At 26.2% G+C, this 16,456-nt stretch overlaps 1 protein-coding gene and 1 long non-coding RNA gene across 10 annotated transcripts in view; one reads left to right on the top strand and one right to left on the bottom strand.

Moving 5' to 3' along the window:
- LOC126905370 (E3 ubiquitin-protein ligase RNF8-like) overlaps positions 1-10,905 on the bottom strand; it is a 16,473-nt gene extending 5,568 nt beyond the window's left edge. For both annotated transcript variants that reach the window (XR_007703969.1, XM_050685010.1), the window contains exons 1-3: positions 10,442-10,905; positions 7,185-7,533; positions 6,871-6,954 (exon numbers count right to left, since the gene is read on the bottom strand). Coding sequence is in view for 1 of the 2 variants with exons in the window: in XM_050685010.1 (XP_050540967.1) it covers positions 6,871-6,909 (39 nt within the window). In the remaining variant the exon portion in view is untranslated. The remainder of the gene's footprint in view (positions 1-6,870; positions 6,955-7,184; positions 7,534-10,441) is intronic.
- LOC126905375 (uncharacterized) overlaps positions 1-16,433 on the top strand; it is a 24,459-nt gene extending 8,026 nt beyond the window's left edge. For 6 of the 8 annotated variants that reach the window (XR_007703984.1, XR_007703983.1, XR_007703978.1 and 3 more), the window contains one exon: positions 15,475-16,433. This is a non-coding gene — a long non-coding RNA (uncharacterized LOC126905375). Of the gene's footprint in view, positions 1-88; positions 464-608; positions 863-15,474 lie in introns of those variants that run through there. The other 2 variants (XR_007703981.1, XR_007703982.1) reach the window with 2 other exon arrangements.
- Positions 16,434-16,456: the final 23 nt, after the last annotated feature.

The raw sequence follows: 16,456 nt of genomic DNA, 5'->3' as shown, positions 1-16,456 counted from the left end.
CTTAGTAAAACCAATAGCTTCTCAGCTTCGCATCGAAGCTAAAAATTATATATATATATATATATTAAAATATAAAGGGTTGTTGTAGACCATAATACGCTGATACCTTGTAAATACAACAAATATGTTTGTTTGATGTCACCAGTGGTGGACATACTTTAGTATGTCGAAGACCGTTACCTTAAAACTAGAGAGAATTATTTAAAGGGGAAAAAAAATAAGATACTCGTGAATATTGAAGATATTCACGCAATAACAAGATTTTTGTTGATTAAGAAAATTAAGAGGACTTTATTAAATTATTAGTTAAGTTAATAGTGGACAAAACCCGAAGGCAAAAACCACTCTGCAAATAAAGGGACAAAAGAGAAAAAAAACAATAATTATAATTATTAATAAATATTATTATAATATATGTATATATATTATAATATATATATTTTGATAATGTACTTTTTTTACAATTAGGGAATTTTTCCGATAATTACTTACTATTTGTAAAACGTATTGTTTCTGTTCTTCATTTGTAGTTAATATATTAATGTAGTTTTAGATTAATTTAATGTCACGCGAGGCTGTATCATTAATGACTCGTAATTTACTTATAGTATTTAAAGCATTTATGTAACTGTTGTTCGCACTCCAAAATGATGGATCAATTTTCAAAAAATCAGTGTTCAGATTAAATAGTTGTAAATTTGATGGTAACTTACTACCAGTTATTTCGTGGGAATAATTACCAATAAGATAAATATTAGTTCGTAATACTTTAAAAGACACTAAAAGTATTGTACATTTGTAATTAAAACGTATCATTTAATATATAATAATAAAACAGGTAAAATATATTTAACGTGTTCACAAATTGTTTGCTGCATTTATACGACACAAATTATGTTAGTTGTCGAAAATAACTCAAATATACTCATCTTTAATAATATAATTGGTANAAATAACTCAAATATTCTTATCTTTAATAATAATATAATTGGTACTATCTTAAAGTAATTCAGTAAACCAAAATTGATATATTGATACGACAAAATGTAATAATACAATCAATTTTGTTAAATTTGTAATTAATCATTAATTAACTGTCCATAAAATAATAAATCTAATATAATTATCGTACTTGGCATAAAAAATTAAACTTCTAGAATCTTTTTTTAAACGAATATGCGTTTTCCAAAAAATAAAATGAAAATAAATAATTAAAAATCAACAAAATCAGTTATAACGTATTTTAAGACTTTTACATGTTTTTTACTGTATGTAGTGTTTTTGTGGGCTATTTATTGAGAAAACAACATTGAAGTTATTATTTTTGAATTTCTTGTAAAATTTCCTTTACTTGAGTTTTACTTTTATTATTCTAAGTAAAGAGAAAAAAAAGTTATGAGACATAGATCAGTTATTTCTATTAAATTTGATTCTTCGACTCAACTTAATAGGCCCGGGGGCACGGGTTAACCTTAACGGATCGGTCCCAAATTTTGCACAGCTCATTTTTTTTGACCATTAAAAAAAAATTAAGGGGTAGCGTAAAAAAAAAATACATTCGATTTTTGAGGGCCACCCTAGTGTGGACCTATGCGGTCATGACGTTGTTTTCGAGCAAATGCTTTGCTCTTTTGAGATTCACGTGCTATCTCATACTTTGTTTCGAGCGGAATATCACTACTTGGTGGAAAATCTACTATAGTTTGAATCAATGACTGATGTTTCTCGGGACAGAAAAGTTCAATTGGAGTAAAACTAGTGGACTCGTGAATGGTATTATTCAAAACCCACTCGATATATGAAACGTAGCGAGGCCATTCAGCATGATACTTAGAACAATGAGTACGAAACAAGCGTCCTAGTTCTCTCATCACCCGTTCTGTTGGATTTGACTGTGGATGATAAACACTAGTCAATGTAGGTGGAATTCCATGCATCGATAACTTAGACTGCCAAACCTTACTAATAAATTGTTTGCCATGATCAGAGACTATAATTTTCGGTTTACCCCAATTTGGTATATAATTATTAACTAGTCGATTGATTGTAGCAACACTAGTAGCTTTTTTTAATGGATATAATTGAACAAATCGAGAAAAGTGATTCATTACCACAAACAAATAAGATACTCCATTCCAACCAGCAGGCAATGGCCCATATAAATCAACAAACACACAATCATTTGGAGCATAAATAGGGTCGTATCATTAGTAAAAATTAAAAATAAATATATAATTTTTGTATTCATTTAAAGAAATTAATTGTAAAAAAAAGATCATCCACAGAATTAAAACTTACAATATTGTCAACATAAGATTGACTTTTACTAGATTCATGTTGTTCACCATGTACTTCATTATTTGGTCTGAAAAATAAATGCAATTGATTTAAACATCTAACTTTATAAAAATTAAACACAAAAGCAGGGTAATTTTAAAAGAATAGGGTATATGTGAATGAAATATTTTAAGCATAATTCTGAATTTTGCAAAAAAGCATTTTACCATGAATACAAGTTTTTTTAAATATTTTTTGTGAGCAAAGCATAGTTTAAAAGTTAAAATTTAAAAAGGAATAATCTTTTTCATTTTTTAACAATATTATTCATTAAATGTTAACGCGTATCCAAATGGTACGGCCCTCAAGGTATATATATATATTAATTATATATATATATATATATAAACCTCCACTTCGGATTCGCGGACCGGAATTTCGCTATCGAGCGGCGTACGGGGCGGTAAAATTTCGGTAGCTGGGTCCCTCCCTTCGCTACGTATGTTTTCCTCTAGCATAATTAGCATGTTGGGTTTCGACGCGTAGCATGGTAGCTGTCTGAAAGCGCATTCGCGACGTAATTCAGCATAATTCACATTTGTGCTAATGATTTCCCCGACATATTGACCGTGAATATTATATGTTTTTTTACAAACCTTAATAATCAAATGTATGCTACGTTAATAGCGGAGATAAACAATATCTCCGTTTACGGTCAAATTTGCTACTGCAGTAGAAAACAAGCGTTATTATTATTGCTTTTCTTGTAATAAAGTACCGCGATATGGTGATACGGGGCCGCCGTATATGATATGGCAGCAAGTGAACAATAATAATAACGGTTACCTGGGAATCGGCCGCTTTGACAAGGTCAGACGAAAATATACTATTTTTATCTACCAAAAGACTGTAACTATCGGCCGGAAATTCACTTCTTGTCCATTGAACATTTAATTTTAAAAAAAAATATTCTAAGTCCAAATAAATTAAAAAAAACTAAGTGTTTTATAGATTGAAAAAATATATTTTTTATATAGTATAATAGATTTTGTGTATCTTAAAATCGCCAAAAGAACTGATTTTAATAGGAAAAAATGGGTTTTTATAGTAGACGAGGGTCCTGTAGCGATCCCTAGTGTGATCTTAGAAACTGTAGATCTTAATTAATAGTTAAATGTGATTGGCTGGAACTAATTAAAAACCCANAATGTGATTGGCTGGACCTAATTAAAAACCCGCACATGGGCGTTACTTTGAATCTGTACGATAATCAGATTTAATTGCCTGATTTATTGATATTTTAAGTTTTAAATAAGGGAACTCTGTTTTGGTGATCTTGTGAATTCACAATATATGACATACATGTACAAAAGATAACATAATATAATATTTTAATATTATAAGTAATAATATAATATTACATTGGTCCATCCTGAACCTACTAAAATACCTAGACAATCATTGTTGCAACTTGAAGGAGAAACTAGGTATATTTTCATAAATATTGAAAAAAATAAAATATAATTCATACTTCTGATTTAATAAAGTTAAAATTAAACTGTTTTTATATTTTAGTCAGTAGCTCATAATTATTTTTAGATTAATATTAAAATTTAAGAATCTTATTTTAACAAATATAATATTTAATATTTTTTTATTATAAATAGAAATTGTGTTTTAAAACTAAGAACTTAAATTATTAATATATACAGCTGAATACATTTTATATTACTCATGTCAATAAATTATGCACTTGTTTTTCGCGTGAAATTATAATTTGAAATAAATTAATCTTTGATTATTTTTAATTGTGAATATAAATTATAAAAAGATATTCTTGATTGAATTACTAAGAAATAAATTTATTAATAAGTCATGCCCTTTCAAAATACATCAGATAGTATATCACGACAATGGAATCATAAGGTTCTATCTGTATTTTTTTTTTAAATAACTTTTTTAGATATAGATTTCAATTATTAAACTCTTTAATTTATTGTAAAAATTAAGAAATTAAATTAATTATTTTATGAACTACGTAGAATGAAAAAATTGGAACATAAAATTAAATTAAAGACTAATTATTTTAGACATAATAAAAATTTTATTTTATTTAAAAAAAGCACAGTGTGAGCGTAGCATAGTTAGTGACTAGTATAGATGATATCTGACAGTGATTAAAATCTCTATCATAAGAAAAACGCTTCGATGCAAAGCTGTAGGTAGTTTTTAATTTTAGAAAATTGGTGGATTATTCCAAAAGCAATATGATCTCCTATTTACTTATTTATATCCTGCTAAGTAGATTTTAGATTTACCTATGGTTTCAATCTAAAAAAAAATTATTTTAATTTGTTCATTTTTTAATAAATTAGAGCAATTTTTAGAAAAAAAGAAATGTCGAAATTTACCGATTTTAAAAATTGTAATTTTTTGGGAGATTTCCATCATTTACGGGGAAACAGGGGAAAATTTTTTGATTTTTGATGGTAATGTCTTCAACTAGATATGATTTTTGATCTTTTGACGTATCGTTGAGAAAAATCTGTCCAGTGAGAGTTGAAAAAAAGTGTGACAGACACAAAAAAAAAACACATCATGGTAAAATTAATACCTTCTCAGCTTCGCACCGAAGCTAAAAAAACTTAATATTGTAACGAAACACTGATGTTTTATATCGACTTCATTTAAAATGAAGTATAACGTTTTATTATTTTAACAGTGGAATTTATTAGTGTACTCTAAAATATTTCACTATTAAATGTTTACAAAATCTTAATTTAAAAATTACTTTAATTTTAATAATTAAAACTCAAAACCATTAGCCAATTTTTATTATAAGATATGTGATTCGACATAAAATTATTCAAAATGACTGTAGAAATTTCTAATGTAAAATCGAATGTTTTTATTCGAAGTCTTAAACTTCAACCCACAAAAACCGCAATAAAAAGAAACACTTGAGTACTAAAAATAGTGTTTAATTTCTAAATTATATGTTTCGGTGTATGCAAATCGGAATAACAGCAGGTGTTGATGAATCGATATATTTTCATTGAAATAGATCAGATTTCATGAAGACAGAATTGCCAAGCTAACTAATTGACCGGATCTCATCATTTTCACCGTTTACGGTTGATTACATAGTATTATTCAAAGAGTGTGTGATAGTAGAATACATTTTGAGGGATTGTATGTTTCCGACTGTGGTAATGAATTTGATGATTAGAAAATTATAAATTAATAAGCAAAAAGTTTATCGGAATTATATGTTTATTAAATAAATAATCCCATAACAATATCCTTTTTATCAGTTATAGAAAAATGAGTAAGTCATTGAAATATTTACTTATAAGTCAAATTGAGGACCTATTTAAAAAAAAAAAGAGGAGTAAAAAAGTTACATTTTATTATTTGTGCGTGTGTGTGTATATATTAGGGTGGCCCTCAAAAATCGAATGTCTTTTTTTTCTTTATGCTACCCCTTAATTTTTTTTTAATGGTCAAAAAAGTGAGCTGTACAAAATTTGGGACNTTTTTTTTAATGGTCAAAAAAATGAGCTGTGCAAAATTTGGGACCGATCCGTTAAGGTTAACCCGTGCCCCCGGGCCTATTAAGTTGAGTCGAAGAGTCAAATTTAATAGAAATAACTGATCTATGTCTCATAACTTTTTTTTCTCTTAACTTAGAATAATAAAAGTAAAACTCAAGTAAAGGAAATTTTACAAGAAATTCAAAAATAATAACTTCAATGTTGTTTTCTCAATAAATAGCCCACAAAAACACTACATACACTAAAAAACATGTAAAAGTCTTAAAATACGTTATAACTGATTTTGTTGATTTTTAATTATTTATTTTCACTTTACTTTTTGGAAAACGCATATTCGTTTAAAAAAAGATTCTAGAAGTTTAATTTTTTATGCCAAGTACGATAATTATACTAGATTTATTNTGGGCCACCCTGTATAAACTATTAAATACTTTGTCAAATAAAAAAAAAACTTTGTTACACCACAATTATTATGGACGCATATACAATTTAAAAACTATAATAGTGAAAATTTAAATAATAATATTTATGAAATATGTTTAAAAGAATATTAATATTAAGAACACTATTAAATCCTTATAAATCTTTTTGTATGTTAAAATATATAAAATTTTGACATACTAACATTCGTAAAAATAGAAATATGTCATAAAATAACTTATATTATTTTATAATATTATATGTTATTTTTTTTTATATGAAGTAAAACTGCAACTAAAAAAATAATTTAAAATTAGGAACATGTATTTTATACATAATCACAAAAACAGTAATAAATGATATCCAACCCAATTTTCTATTAAATTTAATTGATAGCATTAAAATTTAATATTCTATAAACAAAGAACAAAGAATTTCATTAAAATTCAATTAGATTTTCGATAAAATGATCTACTGACAATTCTTCATTCATAATTTTCTTATTTTCTTTTATAAAATCTAATACTAGCTTAAGGTATGCTTGAAAGCATCTTAAATCCCTTTTAACCATTTAAATTCCTATTCAATAACTAATATTTTATATTAAAATTTTACTTACCAAAAGAATTTTCCCGTCCAATGAAAACAAAATTGACATGAGGTACTGTCTTAAGTGAATCTATTCCGCTGCTCTTTGCAAGCTCTGTGTCATAATAAAGTTCTAATATATTTTAAGTTAATTAAATAAAAATATCGTGAAACTTTTAAGAAAATTGATTCAAATACATATTTGTCATGTATTTAAAGGGTTGAGAGTAATAGAATAAAAAATAATTTCTTACAAAATTTTTTTTTTATTTTTTTTTCAATATTCAATTTAAAAGTTTATTTAAGCTAATAAAGTATAAAGTCTGACTATAGTTAAATATTTACTTCGTACGTTTCGGTGAACTAATTTTGATCCTCGTCACTCTGACATTTTTGCTGAAATTAACAGTAAATTTATTGATTTTTTCCAATTAATTACAGTAGCTATTTCAACCATAATTTCTTGAATGACAGTCTCTTTCTGCCATTATAGCAGCTTTTTCCGCTTTTTCACCTGCTCCAATCAAATTTTCTACTAACGTTGGATGTTTAAAAAAGGTTTTATTTATTTGTCGGCCGGCATTCTCTAACATTATTTTGCCCACTATTTCGTTCTTGGAGTTTTTAATTATTATTTGTCGACATTGCCCTTCTTTATTTTCTTTATTTCGTTTAAATTTTATTAAGGTTCTATCTATTACATAATAAAAAAATTCAAATAATATTAATAAAAATACTAATCAATCAAATAAATGAAATATATTGACCATAATTTTCACTTAATATTTTATAAACAAACTTTTAAACTAGATTTTATCATTTAAAAGACTATACTATGTAAAACACCTATAATAATTTTAAAAAATATATGTAATCAATAAATTATTTAAGAAATTTAAGATAAGTTTTATAAATTAAATTGTTAGATCATTAAAATAACTTGCATGACTTATTCAACTAAAAATTAATTGCAAAATAGCAAGATAAAACGAATTTTGGACGAGGGACACGTACAATTCAATCCCTCCCTCCATAGATATACTTGCAGTACGTGTAATACATCATTACTTTAATTTGAAATATATTAGTCATTAATTTAAGTATTACATTTCGCAAGCTTAGAATGAAAGTGTTAATACTATATGCATAATTATGTTTAGGGAATAAATTGTGTTAATACTATCAAAAAACACGCTTATGTCTTGAAGTAATGACTAATGGCAATTCCAAAACGGCCTATATGATGCCGGTTAAGGAAAGAAAAAAGTAACACAATTAAAAACAGTTGAAATTTGATAATAATAAATATGTAAACCAAATCTTAGTAATTACATTTTTTACATTTTTAAAACACTTAGTGTCATTATTTTTACAAATACTTAGTCGTAAAAATAAACTATCAAAGTTCATTTAGGATCCTATTTATATTGGACAAATAAGAAAAAAATTTCTATGGTATCAAATTTATATCCATGTATATAAAAAACGGAAGTAAACATTATCTTTTTACGTTTTTTACTGGTAACAGTAAAATAATGTTTACTTCCGTACTTTACAAACATGGACTAACAATTTGATACCATATAAAATTCGTAAAAAAATTAAAAATTTAACAAACTTCAAAACGCAATAACTGAATTAAAATAAGAACTTTTGGTTTTGAACTTTTTCGTTAAATCTTATTCAAATCTTAAAAAAAAATTAATTTTTAAAATATTTTTTGTAATTGCGAAAAATAACAAAAAACCCAGCACAGTGGTGACGTGGCATAGTTGGTTCAAGTATAATGATATCTGACAATGATTAAAATCACTATCATAAAACACGCTTCGATGCAAACCTTTAGATAGTGTATAATTTTAAAAAATTGGTAGATTATGACAAAAGCTACATGACCTGCTATTTCCTTATTTATATCCTAATTGAGATAAAGTATGTCGAATGAAAGAGAGATATAAATATTATATCTCATAAAAAATCTTATCTATAAAATGGCTACATTTAAATCTTAAAAAAAATTTTAGTAAAAAAATTAATTTTTAAAATATTTTTTGTAATTGCGAAAAATAACAAAAAACATATTTTAAAAAACCCAGCACAGTAGTGACGTGGCATAGTTGGTTCAAGTATAATGATATCTGACAGTGATTAAAATCACTATCATAAAAACGTTTCGATGCAAATCTTTAGATTGTGTTTAATTTTAAAAAAATTGGTGTATTATTCCAAAAGCTACATGATCTACTATTTCCTTATTAATATCCTGATTAAGATAAAGAATGTCGAATGAAATATGGATTATTAAAAAATATTATTTTATAATTTTACTAAAATTTTATCACAGAAAATAGCATTCGGTAGCCATTTTCACCACAAAGACAAGTCCAGAGGTCAAATTTTTTTTTTTCATAATAAAGTATATTACATTATCTTTAATTTAAGATATATATAAAGGAGATAGACTTTTTCGGAACACTTTCAAAAGTTGTAAAAGTAAATTTTTTGTGAAAAAGTTGTCATTTTAAATCCCTCCTGTGAGCAGGTAAAGGGTTAAATGTATAAAAAAAAATATACCAAATTATAGGTAAAGACATCAAGTATCTATAAAAAAAAATTATATTGATTTGTTCATTTTTGTAAAAGTAATGGCAGTTTTAAGAAAAAAAAATTGAAAAAATTTCGAAAATTAGCGATTTTTAAATTTGTAATTTTTTTGGAGGTTTCCGCCATTTACGGGGAACGAGGGAAAATTTTCAATTTTTGAGAGTAATGACTTGGACTAGAAACAATTTGTGATCTTTTGACGTATTTTTGAAAAAAATCTGTTAGGTGAGAGCTTAGAAAAAGTGGAAACAGACACAAAAAAAACCTTCAGTTTTGTATCGAAGCTAAAAGTTGGTCAAGTGAGCTCTGAGGAAATAAATGAAAGCCATAAAAAAAAATTTCATAGTAAAAAAACTTTAATATGAATAATAAATTTCATCAAACAAGAGGGGACTACAATGATGGGGTCCTTGATTTTTATTAACGTTATTGAATCTAAATGAGGTATAAATTAAATGATTTAAAAACTCAAATACTTTCGTAAGGTATTCTAAAAATTTTAACACAAAAATAGCAAACACTAAACATTTTCACCATAAAAACAAAATAAAGTTCGAAATTTTTTTTTTCCATACTAAAGTATATTACATAAGCTTTAATTTAAGAAATACAGAGTGTTCAATAAATTTGGAAACACCGATTTTAATAATTTTAGTATTGATGCGAAGCTGAGAAGGTATTAATTTTACTATGATGTATTTTTTTTTTTGTTTTTGAACGCTCAATCTCAGCTATCGCTGTACCGATTTTAATGAACAATACATCAAAAGATTACAAATCGTGTCTAATCGAAGATATTACCCTTTTTTTTTTTCTCTCCGACCGACTTATTGTGAGCCGCCTTGGAACTGCTGTTATGCATTACTTCAGGGCGGCCTAAACCAGCGCCTCAGGTCCTCCTGTGTCGGGTGGCGTGGCTGCTTTACGAATACGGTGTAAGTACTCGTTAAACCAGCCGTAGCCGGATATCACTTGTATGAGACGATAGGTCATCTCACCGTGAGTCCGGTCCAGCCGATCGGGTCCTATGAGGGACCTGGTCCACTCGTCTTTCATCGTTTCCTCTGAGAGGCGGAGTCCGCCACCGAAGCATGGTCATATGCCTGAGCGCCAGCCGGTCCTCGGGTTCGAGGGACCGACCCCGTTCTCGGCGGAGCTCATGGCTGGAGGCGCGTTCCTCGGTGAGCAGGTCGGCGGGTGGCAGTGACAACAGGACACACGCCGCCACTCCGGACACCGCTCGGTACGCCGAAACTGTCCAGATCGCTGTCCGTCTCTGCATCCTGAGCAGGGCTTCACGGTTTTTGGACGAATACTAAAGAGTATCCGCCCAAACCAGGGACCCGTACAGGAGGACCGAGTGTACGACGCTGACTAAAAGTCTGCGCTGCATATCCCTCAGCCCTCCCAGGTTGGGATTATATTGTATTGTATTGAATTGTTAATATTCTGAATAAAAAAAAAAAAACTCCAATAAGCAATAGATTTTTTATATCATGTATTTGAAAAAAATTAGTAAATTTATGCATAATATTTGTAGTTATAATTATGAATAAAAATATCAATTAAAAAAAAATTTCTTTAAATCCTCTTAACTTTAATCATAATAGTTCATGTTATTTTAATTATCAATTTAAATCAAATTTACTTATTGCAACATTTTGTTGTAATGATTGTAAATATTCTGAATTTAAAAAAAAAAAAAAAATCCTCTTAACTAAATTTTATTATTAACCCAACCGGCTTATTGTTAGCCGCCTTGGAACTGCTGTTATGCATTACTTCAGGGCGGCCTACTCCGTCTTAATAATTCACACCACCACGTTGTGAATGATTTTAACGCGTCTTTATCATTTTTTGGTATAAAAATTTAAAGGTTCTATGTTAGATATTTTCAAATTGACTTTTAATTTTTTAACTTTTTATAATTTTCTGTACAAATTAATCAATTTGAGAAATTTATTTTTAATAACCATTGTACTATTGTCATGTTGTGCTACATTATTTATGATGAGTTTTTAATTCCTGTGGTGAAACTTTTTTTTAACATAATATTATGAGGTTGCCGTGTTAGGAAAAATACCACATACTCTTCTTTATACCGGAGATATGTTGTTGGATTAATACCTACTTTTTTACGTAAATAATATATTATGTAATTAATTTAGTACTGGATTTAGAATGCTGATATTATTACTTTTAAAGCTACTAAATATGCAAAATTTATTTAATTTTTTTTTTTAAGTTCTATCTATTAAAATCAATAATATTAAAAACTAAAAAGTTTTACCTATAAAATCTTATTGCTCTGTAAGCAAAATTTTGTACTCTTTTATTTTTCACAGATTGATTTTTGTTTTGATGATTAATATTTAAATAATGTACACATTATTTTTGATTTTTTTTTGTAATTATTCACTAAAATAATTTAGGTTATACCACGTGCGCTTTAATTTTACGTTCATTTTTCTGTTGCGCATTGTATCTATTAATTTTAAATACGTATTTTTAAGATAAATACATAAAAAATGTGCATGTATATGAAACTAGTTATATGAATATTATGATCATTTCACTGTACTATAAGCTCTATCTTTCCATTGAATAATTCATTACTTAATAATTCATCTACTATTCTGTTGTGAATGAACATCGTCCAGATACATGTAATGTCTTATTAAATTACATTAGATTTACTCAATTTTATATTTTCAGCAGAATGCACGGTTCATAAATTTAAAAAATAAACAAATTTCTCTACATTTTTAATTGCATAATAAGGAATTAGTATTTCTATGGAAACAGGATTTGTTAATAAGTTATTTAAGAAAAATATACATTTAAAAAGTTACTAACCTTATTCAATGAACAATGATTATCATCATTTAATGTAATAAAATTTAGTTAAGAGGATCTTTTTTTTTTTTTTTAGAATATTTACAATCTATACAACAAAATGGTGCAATAAGTAAATTTGATTTAAATTGATTATTAAAATAACATGAACTATTATGATTAAGAGTTAAGAGGATTTAAAGAAATTTTTTTTTAATTGATATTTTTATTCATAATTATAACTACAAATATTATGCATAAATTTACTAATTTTTTTCAAATATGTGATATAAAAAATCTATTGCTTATTGGAGTTAAAAATAACCCAAAATAACACATCATTTTTTAAATATATATGAAAAAATAGGAAAAAATACAAAAAGAATTTTCTGAAATATAATACAATGAATATTTTATAAAAGCCCAAAATACATTGTTACAACATAAAAATATTACCTTGATTTAAATAATAGAACTATTGAATATGGATTTAAATTATATAATTCATTTGTTAATTTAATGAATAAATCATATCAAAAGTCAGTCAATAAAACATAATAAATATTTAAATAATTATTATAATAATTAATTGCAAACATTTTATAACTGACATATGATTAATTAATTAATTAATTAAATTAATATATATTAATTTAATTAATTAATTAAATTAATATATATTTATTTTATTAATTTAATTAAATATTTATGTAATACATAATTACATTTAAAATAAAAAACAAATTCTCTTTTAAAGAAACACATTATAATAAATGTTTTTATGGTCGAAAATTAATTTTTTTCAATAATAATATCAATAAAACAAACTAAACTAATTAAATTAAAATTAACATATTTTAAATTGAAGTGATGGGGTAAATTCCAATTTACAAAGTATTTCTAAATATATATCAAAATCAAAAATGAATGTTACATTAATTGTTATGGTTACCAAATATGAAACTATACAATGTTTTAGCATGAAAACTTTAAATGATAATTCATCTATAATACAAGAATCTAATATAACAAATATAAAAGTTGTTAAAATAAACTTATTATAAAATAATTTCTGTTTAACTTTGTTAGTTATGTAAGCATCAAAATGATAGTTTGAAATTAATTAAAATAATAAAATATATTAGTGTAGAGTATGTTAAACCTAGCATTTATTATTAGATGAGGTTATGCCATTAATTTTTCTGTAAAAGAAAGATCTGGGGACTACGAAAGAGGAGAGAAATGTTAAAGAGTATAAACGCATAGCAACTTGGAATGTAAGAACTTTATTACAATGTGAGAAGTTGGATAACCTGAAAATGGAAATGAACAGGATGAATATTGATATCCTTGGAATATCAGAAATAAGATGGCCAAAGTCAGTAGACTTCTGGTGTGGAGACTATAGAAAAATACATACAGGAGCATCAGAGAAGAAATCTGGCACAGGAGTAGTAGGGATTATAATAAATAAAACCCTAGGTGAAAAAGTTAAAGGCTATATACAATACGATGATAGAATTATTGTAGTCAAGTTCCAGATGAAACCAAAAGACACAATAGTAGTTCAAGTGTATATGCCAATAACAAATAGTAGCGACGAAGAGCTAGAAGAAGTATATGAAAATATAGTCAAATTAATTGAACATATTAAAGGGGAAGTAAAACTGATAGTAATGGATGACTAGATTTTCTTAATTGTAGCTTTATCAGTGATTATTGTTCTGAGGGGATAGTAATTACGGGTTCCGGAGATTGCCACGAACTGATGATGCCCCGACTTTCATTTACTCCGACACTGTAAAAAAATCCTTCGAATACATTTACACCGACAACAATTACTACGAATACCTGGTTACAAAAATTTGGATGTTACTACGACGACGAATACTCCGAATAGGACTATTAATTGATTGCTCCGAATGAAATTAGCTCCGAATATCGATAATTCGGGAAATCGATTAAAAAATTATCAAATTTCGGAGTAGATGAATATCGTAGCAATATATTATCTGATGGAAAAATATAACCCTTATCACTAATTAATAAATATTAATTAATATAATAAAATAGCGTTATAATTGATTACTGTCTATTAACAAATAATTATTACAATAAAGATCCCCGAAATGTATCCGACTTCTGATAAAATAGGTACATAAAGGTAACATAACTGGTGTGAGCCCTTAAATTTTTTTTTGGAGGGGAAAGAAGAGCGATTCCAATTTTCAGACGTAAAATCTTTTTTATCTCTCCTTATTAGTGCTTATTATAACATTGTAAGCACATTAATATTATAACATTCAATTAGTTTAGTTAAAAAATATAGAGGTACGTTTTTATGATGATAGTATTCGTTATTAAACAGATGCGTTTATAAAGATATTCGGTATCCCATTCTCTAAAACTGTCATTACAATTAGTTTCATATGAAATCAAACAAAAATATGATTTAATATAATTTCATTGTTCAAAGGCGAGTAACGAAATTAATTCAGTCCAGTTTGGATTTGACCGCAATCTGGAGAGACTTGAGGGGGCTTTGTCTCCTAAAATTCTGCCATAGACTATACCGAAAATGAATTAATTTGTATTTCTTGTTGTATAGAAATATTTTTTTAGATTAGGTAAAAAATTATGTAATTAGAGTTCCCAAATATTTTGTTGCAATACTCCTACGCTCTAGTCAAATTAAGTAAACACAAGGCAGTTATAAGTTAACAGTGGACAATAGTTTATGATTTATCATAAACTTACAAAAATCTTCTGCTAAGTAAATTGGTTTTAAACTTAACTAACTCGATTAAAAATATGCAGTCAATTCATTAAATAATGGTTCAGTTTTTTTTCATTTGCATTATGATTATTTGAAGTTTTGTCAAATATACGTATAGAGTTAAATATTTTAATTTATAATCATGATTGATAATCAAACAATTATTCATTTTTTCTCATTAAATGGAAATCAAATATAATAATGTAATATTGAAACTGTACAACTTTTTTTATAAGACATATATATATAATTACATTTTTACAAAACATAATACATTACATTACGTGATTTTATTTTGAAAATTAATTTTTATTTTTTTTGGAATATGCTTTCATATTCTAAAAAGTACATATAAAATTAATTCAAATTTTTAAAAAAATTTCATTTTGTATTTATAAAACAATACATTTGTATTTGCAGGATACGCGTTAAGCTAACGAGATGAAAACATTGGCAAAATAATCATCTTTTCGCAGTGTCGGCCTGGCTCAGAAGGCCCTCATTAAATTTAAGATTTTTTTTCTCACTGGACCACTGAGAAAATTGTCCAACAAATTTAATTATTATTAAAAAAAGGAAAGGCTATTCAGATATTTTTTTCAAGGAAATATTAAACTGATTTCAATAAATGTATATTAGATTTTAAACAAAAAGAACTTTAAATAAATAATTTTTTACTCCTTAATATTTTTAACTTTTTTTTGAGCACCACTGGAGATTATAATGGTTTTACTTATAATTTAACATTGATTATAAAACTCATGTCACAAAATTAAATTTTTTTAACGATGAGTTAATATATTTTTAATTTTAGATGACACACAGAATTTTTAAATAAGAAAAAATTAATTCTACTTATATATAACCAAAACTTACTAATTCTTAGCATAACTCATATTAGACTTGTAGCAAAACTTACACAGTTTAATACTATTTTAATTTTTTTTAATATAAGTTAAAAATAATTTTAGTAATTAATTTTCAATTAAAATTGCTGAAATAAAAATTAATCATACTCTTCTGAGTCTATAAAAACCTATTGGAAGAAACTTCCAGAAAGTAATAAGACTAAAAAAAATGTGTTCAACAATTACTGCATTGAAGTTGGATATACTGTGTTATTTTATACTTAGATATCCTAATGCAGCACAGGAAAAAATCCAGACATCCCCAAGAATGATTTTATATTGTACAAACAATTTTATGTGTTATATTAGTTATTATTTTTTAATATTACACACTTAGGAATTAATCACTAATAAAATTGCACAAGACAATTTTTACAGCACATATTTGTTATAGAAAAATTAGTTTTCAAATGGATCTTATAGATGTTAAAAAATAAGTTACTGTTAGATAAAATTTTGTGGATCGACTGAAAAAACAGTTAACTAACAATTTT

Source organism: Daktulosphaira vitifoliae, unplaced genomic scaffold (assembly GCF_025091365.1).
Source record: "Daktulosphaira vitifoliae isolate Bord-2020 unplaced genomic scaffold, ASM2509136v1 Scaffold_4, whole genome shotgun sequence".
Taxonomy (NCBI): Eukaryota; Metazoa; Arthropoda; class Insecta; order Hemiptera; family Phylloxeridae; genus Daktulosphaira; species Daktulosphaira vitifoliae.
This window is presented reverse-complemented; position numbering and strand designations above follow the sequence as displayed.